Source organism: Oncorhynchus mykiss, chromosome 12 (assembly GCF_013265735.2).
Source record: "Oncorhynchus mykiss isolate Arlee chromosome 12, USDA_OmykA_1.1, whole genome shotgun sequence".
NCBI lineage: Eukaryota > Metazoa > Chordata > Actinopteri > Salmoniformes > Salmonidae > Oncorhynchus > Oncorhynchus mykiss.
Genome location: NC_048576.1, coordinates 64,950,476 through 64,975,060, shown reverse-complemented (window position 1 = coordinate 64,975,060; position 24,585 = coordinate 64,950,476). Strand labels below are relative to the sequence as shown.

General features: G+C 41.1%; 1 protein-coding gene across 1 annotated transcript in view; it reads right to left on the bottom strand.

Moving 5' to 3' along the window:
• The window catches only part of crhr1 (corticotropin releasing hormone receptor 1), a 166,349-nt gene extending 142,319 nt beyond the window's left edge, over positions 1–24,030 (bottom strand). Inside the window, exon 1 of the mRNA XM_021624572.2 lies at positions 21,597–24,030. Within this exon, the coding sequence (XP_021480247.1) occupies positions 21,597–21,620 (24 nt within the window). The 5' untranslated portion in view covers positions 21,621–24,030. The remainder of the gene's footprint in view (positions 1–21,596) is intronic.
• Positions 24,031–24,585: the final 555 nt, after the last annotated feature.

Sequence of the window (24,585 nt, the reverse complement as noted above, 5' to 3'; positions counted from 1 at the left end):
TGTGTATGCTATTAAGGGGGAGCTGGATAGCAGCTCCAATGGCAGACTCCATTATATTGAGATTTAAGTGTCAGGCCGCCAGTACGCATGCTAGCTACAATTAGGCTAGCATGGCAGATAAGCCTGACAAACAGACCCTTAGACACGTCAATGCATCAGGGCCAAGTGACACCATGTTGAATTATAGGCGGTGCCTGAGAGATCTGATTAATGGGCCATCCTACATGATTTTCTATCTTGCTTCGTGCTTCAAAACAACTGGGACAGCATTGGGAAACAAGTGGAACCTTTCACTAACGCAAGGTTCTGCGTGGAACCCCTTTACCACTAAAATGTTCTAAGTACAATATGTTTCACCACCAAAGGGTTCTACCTGGAACCAAAAAGTGTTCTCCTATAGGGACAAAAAATGATCTTATAATCTTAGAGTTTAGGCAAGGGGGATAAATGGAGTCTGTGATGTCTGTGGTGCGTGACAAACACATATTTCTTTAGACTTTGATTACACTCAGTGGGTTTTAGGATGAAAGGGGAATTTAACTTTTGATCAACTGTATCATACTCTAAACCAGTGCAAGGCCTTTCTCATAAGAACCTCAGTGCTTATATGGGTCAGTGTTTCACGCATAGGGCAGTTACTTAATCCACTCTTGTGGAAAGTTGCTGATGATGCACCTTAAAGTAAGAGGAATATATTGGCAGCAGCATAAAAAGCAAAGATGAGCATAGCCTCTTCGGACATGAAATGCCCACAGGCTATTTGATAAACAGGGCTTCCTTTCGGTCTACAGTTTTTCTGCTCTGATGCCGGTTAAGGGCATATTATCATTTTAGACGTAACCTTCATGGAGATAAACGTCCCTATCAGCTTTGGTATTGATCTGTCAATCTTACATTGATTCCTATTTTCTCTGTCCACCAATCAGATGCAGTGGCGGTCGGTGACATTTAAGATGAGGAAGGATAATTATTATTTTTATGATCATGGCCTTATTTCTATTACAGCATATTGGATGACTGGCATTCATATTCCATTCACCCAGCTCAATGTAACACTAATAGGTTTAGGCTACTACATCATACTCACATTTTCCCTATACCCACCATGAGGTTGCTACAACCTAGCCTATGAATGAAAGTACACTGCTCAAAAAAATAAACGGAACACTAAAATAACATATCCTAGATCTGAATGAATTAAATATTATTATTAAATACTTTTTTCTTTACATAGTTGAATGTGCTGACAACAAAATCACACAAAAATTATCAATGGAAATCAAATGTATCAACCCATGGAGGTCTGGATTTGAAGTCACACTCAAAATTAAAGTGGTGTGTGTGTGGCTTCCACGTGCCTGTATGACATCCCTACAACGCCTGGGCATGCTCCTGATGAGGTGGCGGATGGTCTCCTGAGGGATCTCGTCCCAGACCTGGACTAAACCCTACGTCATAGCCACTAACAACGCATATGCCTGGAATTTTTATGTTTCCCATTGCTCCTCTGAGGAGCCTCCACTGATCAAATGTGGTATCAACAAATCTTCGTCCAATTGGTTTTGGTAGCAACAATGCCCCCTTGCCCTTATTTATCTAAATGGAATTTATACATTTCCTAGAATGGACATTAGGAAACCAGCAATAAAGAGAGTCCCATATGTTGCTATGTACTGTACACTTCAAATCCAAATACATCATTTTCTAATTAGAATGATTTCCCACTCAAAGGATTCCACAAGCTCTTTGTTGAATAAATATCTCAGCTCTACTCCAGCCCAAGATGTAGAAGAGTGAACGGCAGTGATGGTCGCATATGTTGCTTTGTACACATCATCCAAATGCTTAATACCTCATTTTTGACATGTATACTTGAAATCCAAATACCTAATCTTCCCATTCGAACCCAATCACTTTCCACTCTCAAAGGATTCTCCACTTTAGCCTCTGATGTAGAAGAGCACAGATCCTAACAGTCGTCTCCAGCCATACCACTCTGCAATGTCGAATGATGATGTTCGGATGGGGAGAGAGAGAAAGAAACAGTGGAAGCCAGTGCAAAACAGCTGTAGAGCTGTAGAGTGGAAGGTAATGGACTCAGAAGAGGTCTCCATCGCCATATGTCTTCCCTCTGGCAGAGGCTGCAGGGCTGCTGGCCCCCCTTATCCCTCCATCCCTCTATCCCTCCTCCACCAGCCAACCCTCCATCTTTCTCTTTATCTCCAGAGCCAGGGACCGGGCCTTCTTGAAGCTTGACAGCTGGGATAGGGAGTGGAAGTGTGGCCAACGTTGGCCCATGCAAGTGTATGTTGCTGTCACTGTGTGGATCTTTGAGTGGCTGATGACAGGTGCTAGAGACTCCCACACACAAACACACACACACACACACACACACACACACACACACACCACCTGGCTATGGGCCCCATCGGCCCCATCAACCCCGAAACGACCCTTTCCCTCCATTTAGCTTAGTTTCCTCTTTTGGCTCAGCATTTACTCGTTCTCCATTCATATCAACGTGGTAATGATTGGACAGGATGAGAGGGGTCCACTTGGCTGTTTCTCAAATGGCTCCCTATTTCCTATATAGGCTCCCTATTTCCTGTATAGTGCACTACGCTTGATCAGAGCCCACAGTGCTATATATAGAGAATAGGGTGCCATTGGGACGCAGACCTTGATAGCCACTACCTCCTCCAGCTGTCGAGAGTAAGGTGCCTCTGGCTACCTTGGTGGCCCATAAGGAGCGGCTGTTTGTGTTAGCTACAGTGTCTAAGCTTGACTTATCTAAAGTGAGCAGGCTGCTCACTGTGAATGAGTCGATAGTCTGGGACCAGCAGGAAAAGGGGCCCTGCTTGACATTCAGTGCACCAGCAGCTTTCTAGGCAGAACTTCTGAAATGAATCAAACCGGAAGACGCTGTGGTTCCAAAATCTTCTGAAAATATGTTCTAAAAAACAAAAACAAGTTGATAATCCCACTTGGGGAGAGAAATCAAATGGCTAAAGGTTGGTGTATTATAACTGAGACTGAGGGCCTTTTGATGGTTGAGTGGCTTGATGGAGTGTTGGATGTGAAGATCACCTGGCAGAGGATGTGGCGGTGAGGTAAAATACAGTAAATTGGACATTTTCCGCAGTCACTGTGGTCTGGCCACACACTTAAATGAGTTTTCCTGCTCTCAGCCTGAGGGAAGATCAAATTTTAACAGCCACTATAAACACCTCCAAAGGGGAAAGAGGAGAGACAAAGGTGCTTTCAAATTACCACAAGGATTAAAACTTTCTGCCCTGGTCTCAGTCTCCTGACGATGCAGGACATTCCAGTCATTTTAAACAGCCTCTCTCTCTCTCTCTCTCTCTCTCTCTCTCTCTCTCTCTCTCTCTACATCTCTTTCTGTCTCTCCATCCCTCTCTGTCTCTCTCCTAGCACATCATCGAATCTCCATGGTCACTACACAAATCTTCCTGCAGGCTAGCATTAGGCTTGTGCTAGCCACAGACGTAAGCTGTTAATTCCTCCACGGTGTGTGACAAAGCAGGCAAACTCGACGCGCCAACATGCAACAGTCAGGAGAAGACTCACACTGCATTTATGGATGCGGAACAAGACAGCAGAGTCAACCGCCCGTGAATACATGTTCCATCATGCTCTCTGTGTTTGCGTTTTGCAGCCTCAGAGGTGTCTTTTCAAATGGCTCATTTGAGATTCAGATTCGGAAAAGTGTTACTGTCCCATTGCCGAGCAAATTTGGCTTTCTCTTTAGAGTTATGAAATACAAATGGGCATGGCACGGTGACAAAGAAAAAGTTGCAGCACATATAAAAGACAACAGCGTCTACTGCAAAGACGACAAATTGTGAACGAGCCCATAAAAAGACAGTGTGCGGCACCATTATTTCATTAGGCTTTGCAGCCTCGCCGGCGCTGCGACGTGAGCGATGGGATGCAGAACTTGGTCTGCCTCTACCAGACTTAACAAACAATACATTACAACTAATGGGGGAGAGGGAGCGAAAGAAAAACAACGCGACTAGACAGTGATGAATGCCTTGTTTGTTCAACTACCAGATATCTCCAAGTTTGTTCAAACCTCCCACATTTCAAACAGAAGCCCCCGCGGAGCAGGAAGCACACAGCAATGAAAAAGAATAGCACACAGAAGCCTTTGAGCTTCAGGAGAATGCAAAGTCTTTGCCTGCTTTGCATCCTGCACTGATGATTGATTTCACAGGCACAGCTAGGGAAGCTAGAATCAATCTAGGATGGCCGTCTTGCAAAAACTAACATTGAAATATGGAGGTAAACACTTAAAGAAAAACCAGCCACCTTCACCCTCGCAGCCGGGCTGTATACTGTAATTTGTGTTCATCCACCAACCTGTTTTGAAATGACATGGTAGATAGATAACCAGCACTACAGGTGCCATGGCAAGCTAACAAACTAACTAAGCAGGTGCCATGGCTAACTAACTAACTAACTAACTAACTGGCACAGAGGATGGTGGGGACCGTGCTCCGTGGGCGTAAGTAAGGAGGACAGACCCTTGTCACTGTTGCCTGCCAGGCTGCCTGATCTACTTTGATCCCTGGGGCTAGATCCAGCTAGCATACTGTGGTGCTGCAGCCTCAGCAGCACCTCTGTTCCGTTTAAGGCTCTAATGGTGTTTACACATTTAGGGCATTATGACGCTCCACTGTTTACCCTGCCTTATTATCACAGGGGGGGGGGGGGAGAGAGAGAGAGAGAGAGGAGAGAGAGAGAGAGAGAGAGAGAGAGAGAGAGAGAGAGAGAGAATGTGTCGCTTGCATGGGTGGCATAATATGGATTGCATTATATTGATTGTTGGCCACACTTCCACTCCCTATCCCAGCTGTCAAACCATGGGTGTATGTTAGTTTGTGTGTCAGTCAGAGCTTGTGGGGTTTGTAGTATAGAACTTGTGTGTTGGTGCATGTCATGAAAGGCAAGTACGCAAGAACGCTAATACTGTCAAGAGACAGGTGTGTGCGTGCACTCACTTCGGTATCATTAATGGAAGTTATATGTTTGAGTGCTGTGTCGTCAGTACTGTAGGTGTATATTTGTAGGAGGCTGCATGGCATGTATCTATTAATTAATGAGGCAGGATACTTATTGTGGGTGTTGTGGGTCTCTCTATCCGTATCCATGGGAGCCAGGCCAGGGAACGTGTGTGTGTGTGTGTGTGTGTGTGTGAGTGAGTGAGTGAGTGAGTGAGTGAGTGAGTGAGTGAGTGAGTGAGTGAGTGAGTGAGTGAGTGAGTGAGTGAGTGAGTGAGTGAGTGAGTGAGTGAGTGAGTGAGTGAGTGAGTGAGTGAGTGAGTGAGTGAGGGAGGGAGGGAGGGAGGGAGGGAGGGATGGCTACTGAGGACACCAGAGCATCAAAGCCCTGAGAGAAAACATGTCTATGGGAGATCCCTATTTCTTCCCATTTTGATACCCTCTGAGGGAGGACTGTCGGATCAATATTTATTCTGCCTCCCCTATGGGCTGTGGTCAAAATAAGTGCACTACATAGGGAATAGGGTGCCATTTGGGACAGAGACTAAATGTGCATCTCTACTTTGCCTCTTCACTTGCCCTTGCGGTTGTGGTTGATTCTGGGCTGGTATTGCCGCTGTAAGGTTGTTAATTGTGATAAATGAGAATGTCACCAGCTCCTACGGTAGCCCGGCAAGTCAATATATTTTATGCCAGCTCTGGCATGGCACGGAGCTGATGTCTCTGTGGGTAATTAATGGAGGATGCTCAGGCTTGTATCAAGGATGGCGGTACAAAGGCACAGTGCACCTCTCTCTTGCATACTCCTCTCTCTCCCTACTCTATAATTCTAGTGCAGCCTCTTGGGCAGTCTTGTGTGTGTGTGTGTGTGTGTATCTGTGTCCGTGTAGGACTGTGTTGTGCTTGCATATGGGTGCATGTGTATGTTTGGGAATGGAGGTGATTGTACATGTTCAAATAAATTAGACGTCGGAATGGTACGTGGATAAGATCCCTTGGTCATGCCCCATACAGACTGATTCTGTCCCTGTCCCTGTAATTTTGTCTTTCCTCTGGAGAAACTAAACGATGACGTTCATCTGGATAGGTGCAGTCTCTCTGAGACGTTGTGACACGGGGGAGCGAAACATGGAGTCAAGCGCTTCCACTTGACTTCCTGCATATCTCAGGCGCCTCGAGCCTGCGACAGATACCGGGAGACCTGGGATATATAAAAAAAAAAGTCCCCACTCACAGGACAATAAATATGTCACTCTGTCGTAGGAAAGGAGGCCAGTGTTTACAGCCTGACCAAGCATGGGTTATCAGGCCTCTGGACAATCCACGATGCACCATAAACATTACAGCAGAGATGGAGGGGGAGAGAGGGAGAGGGAAAGAAAGAGAGCAAAAGGAAGGGAAGAGTTTGTAGTATAGTGAAGACTTAAGGGCCATTTACATTATCTCTCTTCAACATCAGATGTGTTACTTTTCTGTTTATACTGGCCTTGGATGTTGTGTGGCCAAAGCTACATTCCTGCTTCCTATGTGAGCGCAGCTATTAGCATACCGTAAACACCATAGTATATAGACAAACAAAATGAGGATAGCAATTGAAATTATACAGGAGCTTCTCATCTAAACCATATTCCACATAATGTTTTACACTTAATTAATGCAATGATTCAAACATTTGTGGATATTTTCTAAATATATTTCCATTTGGCTGAAGCAAAAACGCTGTAAATAATTGTATATTAAAATTTCCGTTGTAATTGTGTTAATGATTTTCTTGTGCTTATTCTATTTTATATGAATTGTGTCAAATAATTCAGCATCAGCTGCCATCAATACTTTGTAATGTTGAATTTGAAATAAACCAGTCTAAATACAGTGCTTTCGGTAAGAATTCAGACCCCTTGACTTTTTCCACATTTTGTTACTTACTGCCTTATTCTAAAATTGAATTACACATAATACCATATAATGAAAAAAGCAACAAAAAAAAAACGTTTTATAGACTATTTTGCAAATGTATAAAAAATGTCAAACTGAAATAAAACATATGTTTTTTTACCTTTATTTAACCAGGCAAGTCAGTTAAGAACAAATTCTTATTTTCAATGACGGCCGTGGGTTAACTGCCTGTTCAGGGGCAGAACGACAGATTTGTACCTTGTCAGCTCGGGGGTTTGAACTTGCAACCTTCCGGTTACTAGTCCAACGCTCTAACCACTAGGCTACCCTGCCGCCCCAAGTATTCACACCCTTTACTCAGTACTTTGTTGAAGCACATTCGGCAGCGATTGTAGCCTTGAGTCTTCTTGTGTATGATGTTCCTGTACAAGCTTGGCACACCTGTATTTGGGGAGTTTCTCCCATTCTTCTCTGCAGATCCTCTCAAGCTCTGTCAGGATGGATGGGGAGTGTTGCCACACAGCTATTTTCAGGTCTCTCAGGAGATGTTTGATCGGGTTCAAGTCCAGGCTCTGGCTGGGCCACTCAAGGACATTCAGAGACTTGACCCGAAGCCACTCCTGCGTTGTCTTGGCTGTGTGCTTAGGGTCATTGTCCTCTTGGTTGGTTGAACCTTCGCCCCTGTCTGACATAAATAGACAAGTGTGTGCCTTTCCAAATCATATCCAATCAATGAAATATACCACAGGTGGACTCCAATCAAGTTGTAGAAACAATTTAAATGATGATCAATGGAAACCGGATGCACCTGAGCTCAATTTCGAATCCATAGCAAAAGGTCTGAATACTAATGTAAATAAGGTATTTCTGTTTAAAATGTTTAATACATTTGCAAAATGTCAAAAAATCTGTCATTATGGGGTATTGTGTGTAGATTGCTGAGGATTTTTTTTTGTGATCAATTTTAGAATAAGGCTGTAACGTAACAAAATGTGGAAAAAGTCCAGGTGAATACTTTCCAAAGGCACTGTACACAGTAGAAGTTGGAATAAATTGGAAAAACAAGTAACTTAGAAGAACAACAAAAATAACATATTTAACTTGTAAAAGTACCTCTTGTTAGCTACTCCCTATAGTTGTGCAGAATTACACTTTAATGTTAATTTCTCTACCATGAACTGCCTTCAACGTCGTTTTAGAGAATTTGGCCGTACGTCCAGCTGATCTCAAAACCGCAGACCACGTGTAACTATGCCAGCCCAGGACCTCCACATCTGGCTTCTTCACATGTGGCATCGTCTGAGGGGGGAGTAATTCTGTCTGTAATAAAGCCCTTTTGTGGGGAAAAACTCATTCTGATTTGCTGGGCCTGGCTCTCCAGTGGGTGGGCCTATGCCCTCCCACCCCTGCCCAGTCATGTGAAATCCATAGATTAGGGCCTAATTTATTTAAATTGACTGATTTCCTGATACGAACTCTAACTGAGTACAATCTTTGAACTTGTGGCATGTTGCGTTTATATTTTTGTTTCAATATAGTTCACATCAATAACAGTTGAGTGAAAAGGCTTGTTATTTACAGACTATCGAGACACGGCTATAGTGTCTCTTCGCCCTACATCATAAATATCTCCCGCTTCCTTTCCTAATCAGCTAATTTGTGTGCTGCTTTAAGGCTATGTAATGGCACTGATAATAAGAATACAAAACCTCCACAAATAAACCAATAAACAACACAAGCATCCAATTCTGTTCTCCAACTACACTCCAGTCCTCTGATCAAACAAAAGGAAAAAGAAAAACAACATACCCCTTTTGGGAACCGCAAACAATTGCTTTGATGAGTTTGTGTTAGCTTTAAGTGAGAAACCGAGTATGTGCTCTGCAAAAACAAAACAATCACACAGTAACTTAATTTAAGTAACTTATCGGAAAAGTCAACCAAACCATGGTTGGCTCTCCAAAGCTTTGTTATGGCACTGCCCCCAGTACCTGCTGCTCTCAAACCACCATAGACTGTGCACTTTCATTTAATTATTTTGCAGATTTGAGTGGTCAATTGGCTTGGGTGAAACCCTGATGCAGGTATGGAAATGTGCTGCCTTTGTCCTCCCCTGAGTTAGTTGGGAAAGGTTTTTTCTCATAGTTATTCAACCAAAAAACCTTAACAAGCTTCAAAGCTGCATGGGACTCAAAGAAATAGTCCCCCTGAATTAGTACAGTGCCTTCAGAAAGTATTCATACCCCTTGACTTATTCCACTTTTTTTTTACCACCTGAATTAAAAAATGTATTAAATCGTTTTTTTTCTCAGCTATCTACACAGCTATCCCCACAATAACAAAGTGAAAACATGTTTTTGAAATATCTAATTTACATACACTACCGTTCAAAAGTTTGGGGTCACTTAGGAAAATCACATTTTTTAGCCCCATAACATCAAATGGATCAGAAATACAGTGTAGACATTGTTAATGTTATTGTAGCTATTGTAGCTGGAAACGGATGGAATATCTACATAGGCGTACAGAGGCCAATTATCAGCAACCATCACTCCTGTGTGCCATTGGCACATTGTGTTTGGTAATCCAAGTTTATCATTTTAAAAGGATAATTGGTCATTTGAAAACCCTTTTGCAATTATGTTAGCACAGCTGAAAACTGTTGTTTTGATTAAAGAAGCAATAAAACTGGCCTTCTTTAGACTAGTTGAGTATCTGGAGCATCAGCATTTGTGGGTTCGATTATAGGCTCAAAATGGCCAGAAACAAAGTACTTTGTTCTGAAACTCGTCAGTCAATTCTTGTTCTGAGAAAGGAAGGCTATTCCATGTGAAAAATTGCCAAGAAACTGAAGATCTCGTACAACGCTGTGTACTACTCCCTTCACAGAACAGCGCAAACTGGCTCTAACCAGAATAAAAAGAGGAGTGGGAGGCCCCGGTGCAGAACCGAGCAAGAGGACAAGTACATTAGAGTGTCTAGTTTGAGAAACAGATGCTTCATTAATTAGTATCCGAAAAATACCAGTCTCAACATCAACAGTGAAGAGGCGACGTCTGGATGTTGGCCTTCTAGGCAGAGTTGCAAAGAAAAATCCATATCTCAGACCGGCAAATAAAAATAAAAGATTAAGATGGGCAAAATAACAGAGGAACTCTGCCTAGAAGGCCAGCATCCTTTTCTTTCAAAAACAAGGACATTTCTAGGTGTCCCCAAAATTTGAACCGTAGTGTAAGTATTCACATCCGAGTCAAAACTTTGTAGAAGCACTTTTGGCGGTAATTCTCTAAGAGCTTTGCACACCTGGATTGTACAATATTTGCCCATTATTCTTTTAAAAAATTCTTCAAGCTCTGTCAAGTTGATCATAGTTAGATAGCCATTTTCAAGTCTTCAAGGTAAGGTTCTGTATTTATGTTCTTAGTCAACATTGTGTTCTGTTTAGTTGTGTTCTTGAACGTAGCCCTGTATTTCGCCAACCTGATCCGACCCTTCCTTTCACCCTAGAGGTGGATGCCTCCGAAGTAGGAGTAGGAGCCATACTCTCTCAGCGGGTGGGAACATCTCCAAAATCACATCCCTGTGCCTTCTTCTCCAGGAAGTTATCCCCCGCTGAGAGGAATTACGATGTGGGGAACAGAGAACTCCTCGCCATCAAGCTGGCCATCGAGGAGTGGCACCACTGGTTGGAGGGCACACAACATCCCATTCTCGTCCTAACAGATCATCGTAATATGGAATATATCAGAGGGGCCAAGAGGTTAAATTCCAGACAAGCCCGCTGGGCTCCCTTCTTCACACGCTTCCATTTCCATGCTACTTACATCCCTGGAAAGAAAAACGTAAAAGCTGATGCTCTCTCCCGCCAGTTTGACCTTCCGACCAGTAACTCAGACCCTACATCCATTCTTCCTTCCTCTTCTATTATGGGACCGGTACAGTAGGAGGTTCACTCTGCCATACAATAAGCCCTAACCTCAGACCCGGCTCCTCCTGGGACACCAGCTGGGAGGAGTTACGTACCAGCAGCTGTGAGACCCCAAATGATACAATGGTGTCACACGTCCTTGGGGTCAGGACATCTGGGCATTACATGAACCACTGAACTTCTAGCCGTAAATTCTGGTGGTCCTCACTGAAATCCGACGTAAGGGATTGCATACTCTCCTGTCCAGTCTGCGCCCAAACCAAAAGCCCTCGCCATCTCCCTTCTGGTAAGCGTAAACCTTTGCCAATCCCTCAAAAACTCTGGTCCCACATAGCTATTGACTTCATCACAGACCTTCCTGAATCCTCTGGTAACACCACCATCCTTGTCATAGTAGACCGTTTTGTCAAAAATGTGTCATCTTACCTAACGTCATGGAATTGGCTGAGTGTATGTTCCAGCAGGTGTTCCTCCCCTGATAAAAAGTTATGTCCTCGCTTCATTGGTCCCTTCAAGATAACCCATCGCTTCAACCCTGTCAGGTACCACCTCCAATTACCCAGTCAGTACTGTACTTACAGTACTGTAAGGTCAGCCTTGTGTTCTTTAACGCCGCCCTGTCTTTCATTTTTTCATTGATTTGACCTATTTTAGTTACTCGCCTGGCCTCGTCAGCTCCTTATTTAGTTCAGTTCATTCTGTTAATTTTCTTAGTCAACCTTGTGCTCTGTTTCATTTGTTCTTGTGAGGTATTGTTAGTTTTGACTCTACTAAGCCTTTTCCTAGCTTGTTTGTGAGAACCAGTTTTAGCCTTCAGTCCTAGTTTTTTTTCACCTGCCTGTTTCCCTACCTATGTATGACCATTGCCTGCCTGTGACCACTATTCCTGCCTTCTGCGAAGATGTAATAAACACCTGCCACACTGAATGTGAATCTACACCTTTAAGTTAAACTGTAACTAGGCCACTTAGGAACATTCAATGTCATTTTGATAAGCGACTTTAGTGTAGTTTTGGCCTTGTGTTTTAGGTTATTGTCTTGCTGAAAGATGAATTTGTCTCCCAGTGTCTGTTGGAAAGCAGACTGAACAAGATTTTCCTTTTAGATTGTGCCTATAGCTCTATTCCATTTCTTTTTATCCCAAAAATACCCTAATACTAGTTTATTTTTTTCTCCAGGTAAGTTGACTGAGAACACATTCGCATTTACAGCAACGACCTGGGGAATAGTTACAGGGGAGCAAATGAGCCAATTGGAAACTGGGGATTATTAGGTGACCATGATGGTTTGAGGGACAGATTGGGAATTTAGCCAGGACACCGGGGTTAATAACTCTACTCTTATGATAAGTGCCATGGCATCTTTAATGACTTCAGAGGGTCAGGACACCCATTTAATGTCCCATCTGAAAGACAGCACCCTACACAGGGCAGTGTCCCCAATCACTCTGGGGATATGTGATATTTTTTAGACCAGAGGAAAGAGTGCCTCCTACTGGCCCTCCAACACCACTTCCAGCAGCATCTGGTCTCCCATCCAGGGACTGACCAGGACAAACCCTGCTTAGCTTCAGAAGCAAGCCAGCAGTGGTATGCAGGGTGGTGTACTGCTGGCTAAGACTAGATAACATTAGCCAGCTAGTGTTATGACAGGAGAATGAATTTGTCATTTGTGTTGTTTAAGAGATAAAGTTATGTTGTCCTACTGTCTTTCATGATGTCACAAAATTACACAAAATCGACATGGTCGTGGTATGCAGGGTGGTATGCTGCTGGATACTAGCAAGCATGAAAATATTAAGGTATACTCAGTGATGTGTTGTGATGGATTTGCTCCAAACATAACACTTTGTATTCAGGACAAAAAGTAAATTTTCTTTGCCAATTTTCTTGCAGTATCTCTTAAGTGCCTTGTTGTACACAAGATGCATGTTTTGTAATATTTGTATTCTGTACAGGCTTCCTTCTTTTCAGTCTGTCATTTACGTCAGTATTGTGGAGTAGCTACAATGTTGCTGATCCATCCTCATTTTTCACCTATCACAGCCATTAAACTATCTAACTTTTTTTAAATCACAATTGGCCTCATGGTGAAATCCCTGAGCAGTATCCTTCCTCTATGGCAACTGAGTTAGGAAAGACGCTTGTATCTTTGTAGTGATTGGGTGCATCGATACACCACCCAAAGCCTAATAACTTCTCAAAGGGATATTCAGTGTCTGCTTACAATTTCTGAAACTGCTTGAAACTCACTATTCAACAATCTTTTTAACCACTGTTACTGAACACGGAATGAGTCCATGCCATTTATCATAAGATTTGTTAAGCACATTTTTACTGAAAGTATTTAGACTTGCCATAACAAAGGCGTTGAATACTTATTGACTCAAGACATTTTAGCCTCAGATTATTATTATTTTTTCACAACAAACAAAATTCCACTTTGATATTATGTGGTATTGTTACTAGATCAGTGACACAAAATCTCAATGTAATCAATCTTAAATTCAGGCTGTAATAAGACAAAATGTGGAAAAAGTAAAGCACTGCATGTCTCTAACAGGATAAAATACCTGGATGATACACTCTGCACACTGCATATAGCTTTGTAGTAAAAGCAGAAAGGGTTTGATACGGACATACAATACAAGAGTATGAACAAACTTACAATGTATTGTGTTTACGCACTCTCCAACTCAAGAGCTATGTAAGAATCATGAAGCAATTCTGTTTGGAAAAAATCATGGGGCAGTTTCCCAGGTCTGGATTAAGCCTACTTTCAAACCGATCAGAATTTCCATTAAACGTGGTTTGGCGTCCAGGGGAATATTTAATCTGGGTCTGCAAAACTGGCCGATAGATTCCTTTTCAGACATTATGAGACTGTTATCCCTTAGACTCTAAGGTGAATAGCCTTTAAGTACTACACTGAAAATAGACTACACAAAAAATAAATTAGTTTGACAGTCTACAACTCAACAATGGATAGCATTTGAAAAATAAATAAAAGATTACATTTGTCCAGAAATAGTTGCTTTATTGCTTTGGTATTCATTTGACTTAGCCATGTTTAGTTATGTAAGGACTAGACAGCAAAATCTCTGATTTTCAGTTTCACAATGCTCATGTTGGAAAATAATCATCTCTGTATTGTTATATCTATGACAACACCCCCATCACCAAATCTTAACAACATGAAGAGTAAACCAATCAAATTCAGATTATGGACGGTCAAAGTAAAGCATGAAGTAAATAGGAAAATAGGAAAATAAAATAGGAATAGATAGAGAGGCAGCGTGTCCGTGTTCTTACATGAGTTTCTGGATGTCCAGTTTAACCAATTAAACTTTAATAGTCAATGCACAGCTTAGAATTATCTTTACATTAGATATCACTGTCTGTGAATCATACCACTTCAGCCCTGTGCTATGCAATCTCTAACAGTTATCTTCCAATGCTTCAGTGCTGCTTTTTCCAAGGTCAAACAAATAGTGTGGCCCATATCTAATCTATTCAGTATACATACAAACACCAGTTAAGACCGTGTTACAATATAGCCACGACTGCATCGTCTCTATGTAACCAGGTTATTACACTACCGTCTCCCCAACCACATCTTTCCACAGCACTGATTGGCCTTATGACTGACACATCAGTTTCTTACAGCACCCCTATGGAAACAAGACAGTGAGGCCTGCGTCCCAAATGGTACCCTATTCCCCACATAGTGCACTACTTCTAATAGCCCAATGGACCCTCTTGGAATAGGGTGCCACTTGGGACGCAGCCAGTGAGTGCTCCTACAGTGTCTTTAAGTGCTTTTATACATGTGTCTGTGAGCATAGCGTGATGTAGAAAAATAAATAACAGCCATGCATGTCAGCAGATGGATCGCAGTTTGGCTTGCCCGGAATGATTTCCTTCATTTTATTAAAGGGTCAATATGGGAACGGTGAATACATTTTGACATCTTAAAAGTGGTGGCTGCGTTGTTTTTGTTTGAATCTCAGACTGCCCCTTTAAATACCCAGCTCTCCGAGGTTTCACTTGAAATTGATCAGACCCATTTTCTGAGAATTTTACAGGGCTCATGTTGTAAGGGGCTTAGGGAAAGGAGAAGCAAAGGCTTTTCCGAGCAACTATGATTGTTATCATCCACATTTGATCTAAAACTGATTACCTTTGGTACGTAATGTCCTGTCCTCCGATTTAGTTATCTTTTTCATAGAATTAATTTAAACAGGAGGCAATCAATATGTAGTTAAACAAAGACTGCAACTACCGGTACATCTTAAGCCATCAGTCTATGTGATGTGTCGTGACAAATTATTTTGCTTCATACCATTTCCAATTTCTTTTTACACATTGTATTGTTTTGAGGAACTCTGAATGTACACTACCATTCTAAAGTTTGTGGTCACTTAGAAATGTCCTTTGTTTTTTAAAGAAAAGCACATATTTTGTGATTTAAGATGGGCAAAAGAACACAGACACTGGACAGAGGATTAGCTAACACAACGTGCCAATGGAACACAGGAGTGATGGTTGCTGGCCTTTGTACGCCTATGTAGATATTATTTGACAAAAATCAGCAGTTTCCAGCTACAACAGTCATTTACAACATTAACAGTGTCGACACTGTATTTCTGACCAATTTGATGTTATTTTAATGGACCAAAAAAAAAGCTTTTCATTCAAAAACAAGACATTTCTAAGTGACCCCAAACTTTTGAATGGTAGTGTATTGCAATCCAAATCTAATTTCTACTTTATATATTTTTTTTAAATCAGGTTTTTAGATGTAGTGGTCTAAAGAAGCCTGATATCCTGTGACTCAATAAAAACAAGTGGTTAGAATTTCTCCTCCAGTTGCTTTCTATACCTTGGGACCAATTGCATAGAAGTGGCATAGATTTCTCATGGGCTAGACTAGGAAACATCTACTAAAATCTGCAGCAGAACTCTTGTCATGATGAGTGACATTGAGCTATTCATCAATGCGATAGGTTCAGGGCTGTGCATGACCAAGGTCATATTCATTAGGGGGAATAATTTTCAAAATGGACTGAAACAGGGAGGTACCACTGTACATGAACTTGTCCAATAAGAACACTGACTAGCAAAACGGTTTGCTACGCTGTGCTCTACTGAACATGACCCTGACCAGATAGAAGAATGCCCCCCTCTGGCCTTCAACCCATCCCACCTGACCTTAATAGAGAGAACCTGTACTTCTGATAAATGTCCATTCTTGCAGAGTGCAAACACTACATTTCCATATCCACTGTAATAGACTTCTGTGCTGATAGATACACCTGGCAGCCACACCTATAGTATAGCCCAGTATGACATACTGTAGAGTGGGATATTGGTTGATTACTGGGCTTCAAACTTTGACTGATTGAAGTTCTCAAGCCTCATCCTATCTGCCGAAATCCGTCCAGTCACCTTGGCTTGGGGAAGGTGGGCTTTAAAACATGTGTGTGCTGGCAACCTAGCTATCATTGATTAATATGTTCAGTTGGAGCTGCTGATGCAAGCGCTTTCAAGGATTTCAGCCTTGCGCCGACAAACACATACTTTATCATCAATGTATAGCCAACTGCTTGGTATAGTGCACTATACAGGGAAAGTGTAATATTTCAGACGCTGGCAAGATATTCTATAGATTTATAGGTGATGGGAGTCGGGAGAGAAGGACGCACATTATGCATCTTGAAAGGTCAAACCATAGTGTACAGTAAATGCATGTATTCCATATACAGTGGAAGTTGGAGGTTTACATACACCTTAGCCAAATACATTTAAACTCAGTTTTTCACAACTCCTGAAATTTAGTCCTAGTAAAAATTCCCTATCTTAGATCAGATAGGGTCACCACTTTAGTTTAAGAATGTGAAATGTCAGAATAATAGTAGAGAGAATTATTTATTTCAGCTTTTATTTCTTTCATCACATTCCCAGTGGGTCAGAAGTTTACATACACTCAATTAGTATTTGGTAGCATTGCCTTGAAATTGTTTAACTTGGGTCAAAGGTTTTGGGTAGCCTTCCACAAGCTTCCCACAATAAGTTTGGTAAATTTTGACCCATTCCTCCTGACAGAGCTGGTAACTGAGTCAGGATTGGCCACCTTGCTCGCACACGCTTTTTCAGTTCTGCCCACAAATGTTCTATAGGATTGGGGTCAGGGCTTTGTGAGGGCCACTCCAATACCTTGACTTTGTTGTCCTTAAGCCATTTTGCCACAACTTTGCTTGGGGTCATTGTTCATTTGAAGACCAAGCATTAACTTCTGACTGATGTCTTGAGAGGTTGCTTTAATATATACACCTACATTTCCTCCCTCATGATGCCATCTATTTTGTGAAGTGCGCCAGTCCTTCCTGTAGCAAAGCACCCCCACAACATGATGCTGCTACTCCCATGCTTCACGGTTGGGATGGAGTTCTTCGGCTAGCAAGCCTCCCCCTTTATCCTTCAAACATAATGATGGTCATTATGGCCAAACAGTTCTATTTTTGTTTCATCAGACAAGAGGACATTTCTCCAAAAAGTACGATCTTTGTCCCCATGTGCAGTTGCAAACCGTAGTCTGGCTTTTTTTATGGCGGTTTTGGAACAGTGGCTTCTTCCTTGCTGAGCGGCCTTTCAGGTAATGTCGATATAGGACTCGTTTTACTGTGGATATAGATACTTTTGTACCTGTTTCCTCCAGCATATTCACAAGGTCCTTTGCTGTTGTTCTGGGATTGATTTTTACTTTTCGCACCAAAGTACATTAATCTCTAGGAGACAGAACATGTCTCCTTCCTGAGGGGTATGATGGCTGCGTGGTCCCATGGTGTTTATACTTGCACACTCTTTTTTGTGTACAGATGAACGTGGTACCTTCGGGCGTTTGGAAATTGCTCACAAGGATGAACCAGACTTGTGGAGGTCTACAATTGTTTTTCTGAGTTCTTGGCTGATTTCCTTTGATTTTCCCATGATGTCAAGCAAAGAGGTGCTGAGTTTGAAGGTAGGACTTGAAATACATCTACAGGTACACCTCCAATTGACTCAAATTATGTCAATTAGCCTATCAGAAGCTTATGAAGCCATGACATATTTTCTGGAATGTTCCAAGCTGTTTAAAGGCACAGTCAACTTAGTGTATGTAAACTTCTGACCCACTGGAATTGTGATACAGTGAATTATAAGTGAAATAATCTGTCTGTAAACAATTGTTGGAAAAATTACTTGTGTCATGCACAAAGTAGATGTCCTAACCGACTTGCCCAAACTATAGTTTGTTAACAAGAAATTTGTGGAGTGGTTGACTTCAATCCGACATCAACTGTAGGTAGTCAATGAGACACATGGCTGTGGTAAAGGTCGCCGGCACTGTTCATGGTCACACAAATGTATTATATTCCCCAGTGGCAGCTTCTGGTGTGAAGGGAAACCAATCCAAATGGCACCCTGCCATATTCTACAAAAATATAGTCAACACCTCAGGGGTGTAAAGTACTTAAGTAAAAATACTTTAATGTACTACTTAAAGTAGTTTTGAGTGTATCTGTACTTTACTTTGCCATTTATATTTTTTCAACAACTTTTAATTTTACTCCACTACATTCCTAAAGAAAATTAACATACTTTTCACTCCATTCATTTTCCCTGACACCCAAAAGTACTCGTCACATTTCAAATGTTTAGCAGGACAGAAAACGGTCCAATTCACACACATCAAGAGAACATCCCTATTGCCTCTTATGTGGCAGACTCACTCAACACAAATGCTTCAATTGTAAATGCTTCGTTTGTAAATGGGTGTTGACAGCAAGAAGCCCAAATAGATTTGACAAAAGAAGAAGTATTTCAAACCCTGATTACATTGGGTTACAATAACCTCTTTATTTATGTGTGGGAATACTTGGGAACAGATTTCCTGAATTGTAATCTATTTGAGCTGATTTCCTGGTGATTTTACAGTCTTTTATGTAAAAATAAATTAATAAATATTTTTTTTTTTTTCTACGAAAAATTGGGGGGCCAAATAAATTCACCTGGGTGCCGAATTTGGCCCACGGGCTGCCTATTGGAGAACCTTGTTGTATCTTGCTAGCACACACTGTTATTCCTCAAAAGCCAGTTTCCCATCTGTCAGACAAGCAGCCATTGGTATTCAGCTATGTGATATGGTTGGACGGTAGGATTTCTATCTCAGTAGCTTCTGTGCCCGTAGAAATATAATTACTATAGTATACTAGAATTAACTAGATTTGAATGGGAATGTTCGTTCTGTGGTCTGGTCCTTTCCATCTGAGGGCTCTGTGATGAGTGAATTAGTTCAGCGTGGACAGACAGACCCAGACTGTGACTAGGGGTACATTGAGATCTCTAATTAAAGAGGTGGACATTGAGATTTTATTGAGGAATAGTTTATATGAGAGTGCTGAACAGACTGGAGTCTCACTGACATTCACACCTGATGAAGGGACAAGGATCTGTTTGTCTCTGAAAGAGGGCCCTGTTTAGGACTATCCTTAAAAGTTTGATAGAGAGGAAAAATTATGTAGGCCTACAGAGTCTGTCTGCCAGGCAAATTGGGAGTATAAAAATAACATTATGTTGGTGATTCATTCGAAAATGTAAAATGTATAGTTTGGTGGACAGGAAAACAATGTTTACAGAGTCAGACAGTTTGGCAAATGGAGAGTATAAAAATGACATATTGTTGATTCACTTTAACATAATCAAATGAACATATCAAATGAATCATATGAAAATCAAAGACATGGGATGGTTGCTCAGTCAAAACGAAAGTGATCTGATAATTTGCATGTTTTCTAGCTAGATGATTGATCTGCAATCAGATATGCATAGTTGGTTTTAATTGCATTTTCACTTCCTCACTGTCCAGGTTGTCTTTTCTGCTTTAATTAGAATGTCAACCCTCACTGCATTTAAAACTGTCAATCACTTCACCTCATAGCCCAGGGCAGAGTTCCCTAATCTCTCTCCATTGGACAAATGCCAGACTAACCTCAAGCAATATAGGATTTGTGTGATTCACAGGCAGTGGCTGTGTAGAAATGAATCCCCTACTGCACCTGCATGAGTTTGATTCTCAATGCATCAGGGTGTCTATATTGAGACTGTTTTTAATATACTGCACAAAGAAGGTATGATCCTACGCATACACCAGATACCCAAGTGGCTGTAAGCCAAACATTTTCAGCGTAAACATTAGGTAGGCGTGGAAGAAATTGTGTCAACCTTTCCGTATTTACTGCTCCTTGTCATGAGGTATTGCATGGGTAACCCTTGCTTTACACAACAGAACACATGGATCATTTCTGTTCCATGCAGAATTAGAAGGATTTGTATCTCTGCACCGTGTTTCCACTGTATAAGCTTACTTTCTCTATACACTTGTGCAACCTTTTGTAAAGCTGTCAACTCTGCACAGCATAAAGCATTCATTTTGGCCACAAGTTGTGGCAAAAGATTTTTATCATAAAGTGAAAACAACGAGAATAAAGAGGCTTGGCATGTGTCGGCAATGTCAATGGTTCGAAGAAGCTTAATTTTAGTGTTTGTATTTTGATTTATGATACCAAAATGCGGTGCGCTATGCGGCGAGGTGCCAAACCTATCCAACTTCGCGCAATCAAGATTGAAGAATCCCGTACAAGTAGTAGGCCTATGCAAGTGCTGAATAGTTGTTTTGTTGCTGTCGGTGCTTTCAATCTCCGCAGGTCATGTAGGCTATGTGGATGTGATGATTGTATAAGAAAACAGACATATTTAATCCTACCGATTTAGATTTGACTCTCACTCAACCGTGTAACGACAATGCGTAATCTTCTCCTGAGTTAAGCGAAATCAGGCGAGCCACAACAACACCAAAGATTGAATGAAAGACTTAGATTGATCCCAAAAACTGTGGCTAACAGCCACGTGTCTCCTGCGGATTTAAATTAAATTGAATACCTGCTGAGTCATATTTGCAATATTTCATGTCTCAGCATTATCAGCGCGTAACCGCGTTTAATTGCATTCTTGAATACAAGCCAAGTGAATGAATCAACAACAAAAAATGCATATAACAATATTTAGCAATATCCCTTTTAATAATAATAGTTCATAGTGATAGAGAGCCCCAGTGCCAATATAACTTGCATTTGAAGTAATATTATTCACTAGATATTGTTCTTTAAAGGTGTTGTAAACGGAAAACACACACGCACACATGTACTGCACACACACACTTTTACATGCATCCTTTGCTGCTGCTACTCTTTTCCTTATTTTACTATTATTATTATCTATCCTGATGCCTAGTCACTTTACCCTGCCCTCGTGCACATATCTACCCCAAAAACCTCGTACCACTGCAAATTGATCTGATACGCCTACTGGTAGCCTACTCTCTGTATATAGCTCCATTCTTGAGTATTTTGTTTTATTCTTCGTGTTACTATTTTATTTGTATTATTAATTTGTAACTCTGCATCGTTGGGAAGGGCTCTTAAGCAAGCCTTTCACGGTAAAGTCTACACCAGTTGTATTCGGCGCATGAGACACATACAATCTGATTTCATTTGATTTGAAATAACAAAAAAACAAATCTGTCCCAAGCAGTGAGAGGCAAAAACACAATCTCAGCTGCCAACAAAACCATTTTTTTTTTTTTACAACATAGCAGTTAACTGAAAGGACAACAATGATTTAAAAGCATCTCGCATGCACCTGACATACCTGGGGAAGAATTCGCAGCCACATTTTTCTGTGGGTTTATTTGCTGATATCTCCAAACTGCACTCCTGCCTTCCCGCAGTTACCGAGTTACCACGAGATGCCTCCGGTACCGGATTAGGGACACTCAATTCTCACAAGAGAGGATATCACACCACTTTCGGAATGAATCTTGCCCACATGAACAACCAACAGTTACTTATCGTTATGCATTTTCTCAAATATGAAGTCCCAATAAAGTGTTTAAGTAAATGTTCATTTATTTTATAACACAGCCTATAAATTGCCGGTCATTATCTTATCGAGATATGTTTGGTGTTAATCGATGTCAGTCCATTTCAGAGGAAATTCAAACGTCTCTTCGGAAATATTTTTTGCATAATGTTGATCCGTAGTAGTCTATTTCCTTCTGTATTACACCGCTATATATTCCTGTGAATGGACTTTCCAGGGTACTGCGTTTAGCTTGGTTTTAATAATAGCCTACATGTAAATATCTATTGTTCTCCATGTACATAAAACGAACATTAGAGGTTCCGTCCGAAGTATCCAATAATTAATTCCGTGGGCCTATTGAAATTCGGTCAGAGATTGATGTCGGGTCTCGCCAACTTCAAAGCGTTACAGCCTTTTGCGTCGTCCTTTTTCAATCCCTCTTCATAACAACAGTCCTCTCATGTATTGTTTTTTTTGTTCGATGTGCGACTGGTCAGGTCCTCCAATATTTATTTTCTCAATGCTAAGGTCTCCAAAATACCATTTAACTTATAATATCTAGTCAACATACACCACAGCATTAATTAAATCTGCCCACTGCGCTCCAAAAAGTGAAAAGGGAAGAGTGCTTCGCAGGCTCAGCTTCAGAAATCGCCTAATATGATGTGTTTGACAAAACTATACCGGTATCCTCTTAACGCAGTGGCGGGCCACAGTCTTTCTCGCGCTTGGGGTGTTTCAGCTCCGATTCCACTTCACTGCAGTTCGACCGACTGCTTTTAGAATTTGAAATATTTTGTTTGCGGTACTGCTCTCCCAGCCTCCATAGGCAAATAGTACAAACTCCAGCATGCGATCGCATACTGTCCTACGTCACTACACACTTTACGGCTCTCCTCTCTTCACTTTAGTTTTTCCTCCTGAGAGCAAATTAACTTGTATTGCACTTCATCAAAACAACATGTTAGATCTGTTCTCGATGTATGTCCAATGGTACACACCAACTCCAGGGAGCACGAAAATGTATGTCTGTGAAGCTGTAATATGGTTCAATGAAAGCAATAATTTGCCAAATAGGTCCTATGAAGCCCCATTGAAAGCTTTAGACCCATGTCATATATTGTATAGGTACATGAGGATACATAACTATAACATCATTTAGGCTGGCCACTCAAATACTCCCCTGACCCCTTCGTCCCTCTCTCCATTGTACTGTCTTATCTCTCCTGATGCCCCACCATGCGTTTTTATTGAACCTTTATTTAACTAAGCAAGTCAGTTAAGAACAAATTCTTATTTACAGTGACGCATAGGAGCAGTGGGCTAAGTGCCTTGTTCTGGGGCAGAACGACAGATTTTTACCTTGTCAGCTAGGGGATTCAACCTAGCAACCTTTTGGTTATTGGACCAAAACTTTAACCACTAGGCTACCTGTCATATAGTTAGTTCCCTTATGGACATTTCCACATGTTTTGTACATGAAAAATTGTATTTCACATGTGAAATCATGTAAAACCATGTGGTTTTGGAACACTTTACATGTGATGGAGTTTCAAGTGGATTTTCACGTGATCACAACCATTCACAAGTGGATTTACATTTTCCCATGATGCCCTGCAACCCACATACATATTTGACAGATGTATTTATACAGTAATTATTATTCAGCATTTCCTCACCAGCGATTTGAACAACCTCTTGGTTCATGACATTCCGATCTTTCTGCTACACCAGCAAGGCTGTGTCAATGACTGATTTCACCAGTATTCCCACACTTTGCGGGGTTATAGTAGATATCAGCTTTGTATAATACATTCAAGAAAAACTATTTGATTTATTATAGTGATTCAGGAGTAACATTGAAACAGAATAATATGTCCCACCAACATTAGACTATACAGAAAACCCTAAAATTGATGAGATAAGTAAATGAAATAAACATTAGTCAGATAACTGATAACTAAAATAGTGCAGATATGTATTATAGGTACTGAATGTGTAGGGGACTTCTAAGAATGCTGCAGACTTTGTGACACAGCAGATAGACCAGCGTAACCCAAATCCAGAGGTATTTGATTTCAAATCCAAGGTGAGGTCATGTCGAAAACTCAGTACCAAGTGATCATGTCAAATGCAATCATATTGTTATTGATTAAAGTTTTGTACACCTTGTTTTATAACACATTTTAACTCAACAGCTTACCACTTACCTTAAATCCCCCCGTACCATTTCATTACCTCCCTTACAAAAAAAAATATGTGAAATGTACTATTTCACATTATGAAGCTGAATTTGAGCTGAAATCTACAAATGTGAAAACAAAAGAGACATGTGAGGTCAGTTGTTCACTTGTAGACAATATGGAGTTCACATGTATTCAATATGGAGTTCACATGTATTCAATATGGAGTTCACATGTACTCAATATGGAGTTCACATGTAACGCTACCTTTTCACGTGAGAATAACACGTTTTCACCTCATATGTGAATTGCAGATTCACAAGTGGAATTTACATGAAAAACATTCACATGTGAAAATAACATTTGGAATTTCACATGTGAACAATTTCACATGGAATTGTATTTTAACATTTGAAAACTTTGGTCCATAGGGGGGCTAGGCCTGCATCTCTGCTAAAATCTGGGTAAAGGATTGAAAGGAATCTGAGTCTTATTCTGTAAATTTAGCTATTGCTTGCTTTTCTAAAGTCAACCAACCTTGCCAGCAGGCATACCAGCTAACATAGTTAGGCAAGCTAGCTACTCTTGTTACT